The sequence below is a fragment of the Nicotiana attenuata genome, chromosome 3 (assembly GCF_001879085.1).
Source record: "Nicotiana attenuata strain UT chromosome 3, NIATTr2, whole genome shotgun sequence".
Classification (NCBI taxonomy): Eukaryota; Viridiplantae; Streptophyta; class Magnoliopsida; order Solanales; family Solanaceae; genus Nicotiana; species Nicotiana attenuata.
In genome coordinates this window covers 63,631,789-63,636,796 of record NC_031991.1, presented here as the reverse complement: position 1 = coordinate 63,636,796, position 5,008 = coordinate 63,631,789, and the positions used below count along the sequence as shown (strand labels likewise).

The window sequence follows — 5,008 nt, the reverse complement described above, 5'->3', positions numbered from 1 at the left end:
AGATTCTTGTCACCCGTCATGTGACTGGAGCACACACTGTCTAAATACCATTCGGTAAAATAGCATTATTACCTTCTTTTAGGTACCCAAGCTTGCTTGGGTCCTTGTTTGTTAGTTCTAGTAATATCAGGGTTGTTTTTGGGCTTGCAAATCCATCCTGAAACGTTTGAGTTACGATATCTACAAATGGAATATTATGACCAGTCGTATTATAATAATGACATATATGAGTGGATTTATCATTTGGTCTACTTGCAGTGCTAGTACCAGTAGATCCATTTCTAACATATCTTTTTCAGTTGATTTGTAAGTCGCTTGGTTTGACTTGATGAACTGTGACTGGTGGATTTGCGAATGCCATTGAGTTGCAACTGTAATTCCTGAACTTCCTCTTGAAGTACGTCTATTTCAATTTTAAATACTTCAAGTTTAAGTTCCTAGTCCTTTTTTCTCCTATTTAGTCTCCTTAATTCGTTTAGAATCTTTTGAGACTCCTTTAGGGTGAGATAAAGAATATCTTGTTATTCTTTGCATCTATCACATTCATATGATCTTATCTCGCTAGATTCACCACGTGCCATGAAGCAACTTTGAGTCGTTTCCTTGTTGTCATCATTTCATACATCTTCATTTGTCCAACATCCTGAGAACTTCATATTATTTTCTAATATAGTCATGAAACATAGATTTGCAATTTCCTCATACTCTGAGCTATCTTCATCACTCCAGCTTCCAAAGGATTTATTTTTTTTAGATCCTCTCGATGCTTTTCTTTTAAAATCTGGGTATTCAACTTGTGATAACTAGGGATTCTAGTCTATTTTATGCTCCTTTTTGCTTGAGTTTTGGATTAAAAGTGTGTACAAGTATCTCAAAAGCTAACTTATTGTGCTTGCTTGCAGTGTTTGGTCAAAAGGAGACAAGAAAGTCAAAACCAGCTCAAAAGGGAGTGAAACCTGTACAAGTCAAAGCTGAGTCAACTGAGCGCTACATCAGAAAATCAACCGCGGACGCGGAGGGTCCACCGCTGAGGCGGTCTTGTTTCCCCGCTGAGCGGTGGCAAAGTTCAGAGAGTATGTTTTTGAGTCCTGCAAGTCACCGCTGACCGCGATGCTTTTGTGCGGCAGCGGTGCCCGTACCGCGGCCGCGGTGCTTTTATTGCGGTCCGCAGTAACAAAGATTCAGAGAGATACAATTTGAGGCTTCTCAAGTCACCGTTGACCGCGGTGCTTTTGTGCGGCAGCGGAGCCTCTACCACGACAACGGTCCTTTTATCGCGGTCAGCAGAGGAGAGATTCAGAGAGTCTGAAGTTGAGTCTTACAACTTAAACTTTAAAAAATGAGACTAAGTGTCTCAATTCACTCTCAAACCCTCCCGACGTCAAACTAACCACCCCCACAAGTTATAAAGCTACAAACACACTTACAGGAAGCATCAAATAGGCGAACGGATTCAAATATACAAAACGACTGACCGTGTCATTATAGATAAAGCTCAAAATGATCGGTCGATTGTTACACGGAGCAACAGCAAGATTCAAAACCTACGAGGTAAATGTTTTCTTTTGTCATATAACTAGTCATGACTAATGCCAGAGAGGCAAAAGTTTGCAGCAAGACATGCACATACATTATATATATACAAGGAAAAGATAAGTAGATATGACTAGTGCGTGTGTGTAAATATGAGCTATAGGAAGAACCAGTTCAGATATTTTTTTTCTTTTTTTTTTGGTTGCTAAAGACCATTTTCTTGCAGTAGAAAGCTTCTAATAAAGTGTCATGGTACGAGTCATCATGGTCATGAACTCTTCCAAATCAATCACACCATCCCCATTAGCATCTACAGCCCTCACCATATTCCTGCAATCATGAAGGGTGCATTGTTCCCCGAGCCTCTGCTGCAACTCATACACTTCTTGCACACTGATCTTACCATCACCATCCTTGTCAAACGTATGAAATGCACTCTGCAAATCTATTGTTTTAACTCCACCTCCTTTCTTCTGCACTTCTACAAACTCCTTGAAATCTATAAATCCGTCACCATCTGCATCTGCTATGTCGAATATCTTATCTACTTCTTTTGTGAGGAGGTTTTTCTTTCCCATGGCTCTTAATATGCCCTTGTACTCCCCTGGTGAAATCTTGCCATCTTTGTTAGTATCAAATTTATCAAACACTCGTTTTAGCTCATCCAAACTTGGTTGATATACTGGCAACAATCTTGAGTTTATTCTGGATAACATCCTAGTTGGCTTCCTCAGAAATTTTCTCTTTGAGAGGTTGTATTGGAGATCAAGAAAGCTCAAATTGGACATTGTTTTTTGAAGACTTAAAACTTGAATGTGGGTCAGAGACTAACTTATTATGGCCTTAAATACAAATGATATAGTGGCCATAAAGAAGGCCGAGATAGACATTCTGATGCTTAGGTTAAGGAGGATAGGAAAGAATAAATTCCTTACGATATTTAAGCAACCAAGATTCGTAATCCAACGTAAGAAAATATAAAAATAACCAATGAAGGAACAACGTTCTCTTCTTTTTTTCACTTGAGAAATTTCCTTGAAGTATTGCGACCGCCCTTTGCACCTTAAAAGAATAGCACAGTTTGGATTGTTAAAGCATTCGCCAATATACACAAAAAGGTCAAATGGGTATGTGTTATTTTCTAATCTCTTCATCCAAAAAGAATTTAGTAGAAGAAGAGGAGAAAATAACACATTATTATGAGGAGAAGTTACACAATTTCCTTTTTTTTTTAACCATTATTTTCAAACATCTTTAAATATATCATTAATCATAAGTATTGTGATTTATATACTAGTATTTTTTAATGCAACTTCTTATTGACATCTGAACTCACTCTAAAAGTTACATGAGTTAACCCCTGCTTCAAACTCCATCACTAGTATGGAAATACGTATTCAAAATTTTAAGGTTTTCAATCACATCAATTATATCCCTGCGTGCGGCTAATTTTCTGTACATAACCTGAAGTTGGAAAGTATGATGCTATCATATCTGAGATAGAAACTCCACGTTGTCCATAAATCATAACCAGGGAAGCTAGGTAGAATAACATGAGTGTAAATTGTAGGTGATACTTGTACACCCGTAAAACGGTATAGTTGAATTTGTACGTGGTTTATAAACAAGTGAATTAATTTGATCCCGAAATGATAAATAAAATAATCAAGAATGTAAGACTTCGCGTTGAAATCGAGATAAGACAGTAGAAATCTTGATTCTGAGAGTAGAGCTTCTGGAGGCAGTAATAACAATATTAATAAGCAAGATGAAGAAATATTATTGAGCTTTTGAATAAAGCATAGTATCAGCTTGTTAGAAAATTCCTCTTTTACAATGGTTGTTGAGCTCTCAATTTATAATGGTTCCTAGAGAACAAGGTCCTAGGATCAAGCCCCTATTAAATGACAATTATAGGGGCCACTGAAGAATGTGTAACTGCAGGCAGTAAATTCCATATTCTCCGTAACGGACTACGTACTTAACGCTATATAATATTCTCCATTAAATGTCACCGGGTGGCAGGAATTTATCTCGCCTTTATGAATATCATTCCGTTCGGGGATAAACGAGATTGTCGCGTTCGGACCTGGTTACCTTCCGCCTTCGGCTCCCGTGTCGCTATACTATGCGGGCATTTAATATGAATATATTTTATCCTATACAGATAGTCCCCCAGCTTTCCAATGACACATCTTTGTGTTATCGGGAAGTTGGTGAAGATACTTTTCTTGGCGAAAAATTCTCTGATCCCCCCCTGAAAAGTCTTTAACAGTTGATTAGACGCACGTCTTTCCGCATTTAATGCCCCGAATACGCGTCAAGCTCTTCGGCGCGACCGCCTATCGATTTGAATTTCCCTCCTCAGCCGGAGGCGGAACCGAGGGAATCATCCCATGATTCAACAATACTTTCCCCGGGTTTCGAGGTAATCATGGCCACGATTTTAGCCACCTATTCCTTTACTTATACGTATCACTCTTTCCCTTTTTCACTTCGTGCTTCTGTAAATTCTCTCGAGCTCTCTTTACTCAACTCACACTTGCTTTCAACTCCCTCTAATCTTGTTCTTCAGAGAAAAAACCCTTTCTCCTTTCTGATAACAATGGCCTCCTATTCCAAAAATTCCAGTGCTTCGAAGAACAAAGAAAGTGTTGATGATGCTGCTTCTCCCACGGTGAGCACCATCATTCCTAGAAAGTTTATTACAACTAAGGACTTCGAAGAGAAGTACTCCTCTGCTAACCCCCGAACATGGGATGTTGGCGTATATCCTTCTTCCATCCGTCCTTGTAACATCCCTGTTGTGAAGGAAGATTGTCGTTGTCAAGATTTAAACATCATTGCTCCTGACCTAGCGGAGCGAGTAACCTTCTACAAGAAGGGTTTTACGTATGTTTATACGTATCCCTTTACCTTGGGCCCGTTCTCATTGAGAGGGGATCTTGACTCCGTTATCTTGGAGTTTTGCCTTCGTTACCAAGTCTTCTTGGCAAAGGTGAGCCCTTCCGTGTGGCGGACTATTGCTTGTCTTCGGCGTCTATCCTAGGAGACGGGAGAAGAGTTGTCCCTGGCTCGACTGATGAACCTTTATTTTCCCAAGATTTTCCATGAGGGAATGATAAACTTTAGCAAACGCGGTCGCCATGCTTTGTTAACCAGCATGGATGATGACAACGATCGTGGGTGGATGGAGAAGTTCATTGCGGTCGCCATCAGGGGCATCATCCCGGCCATGACCCCATCCTTTCCTGAATTATGGAACCACACTCGTAAGTACATCATCTATTTTTCTAGTTAAAGATTGTCCCATGCTATTGCTGATCCTTCTTCTCTTACTATTTCAACAACTCGGTGGACACCACCTAGGGTTAAAGGCTTGGACCAGTGGGTCCAGAAGATTCTGGATGTCACTACGCCTGAGACCCGCAAGTGGAAGGAATTGGCCCTTAAATATGGGTGGAAGGCCAAAAAT

The 5,008-nt window shown here is 39.9% G+C and overlaps 1 protein-coding gene across 1 annotated transcript; it reads right to left on the bottom strand.

The window, feature by feature from the left end:
• Positions 1,453-2,373, bottom strand: LOC109224686 (calmodulin-like protein 1). Its single transcript, XM_019389214.1, has one exon. The coding sequence runs from the start codon at positions 2,319-2,321 to the stop codon at positions 1,770-1,772; it is 552 nt and encodes a 183-aa protein (XP_019244759.1). The 5' UTR covers positions 2,322-2,373; the 3' UTR covers positions 1,453-1,769.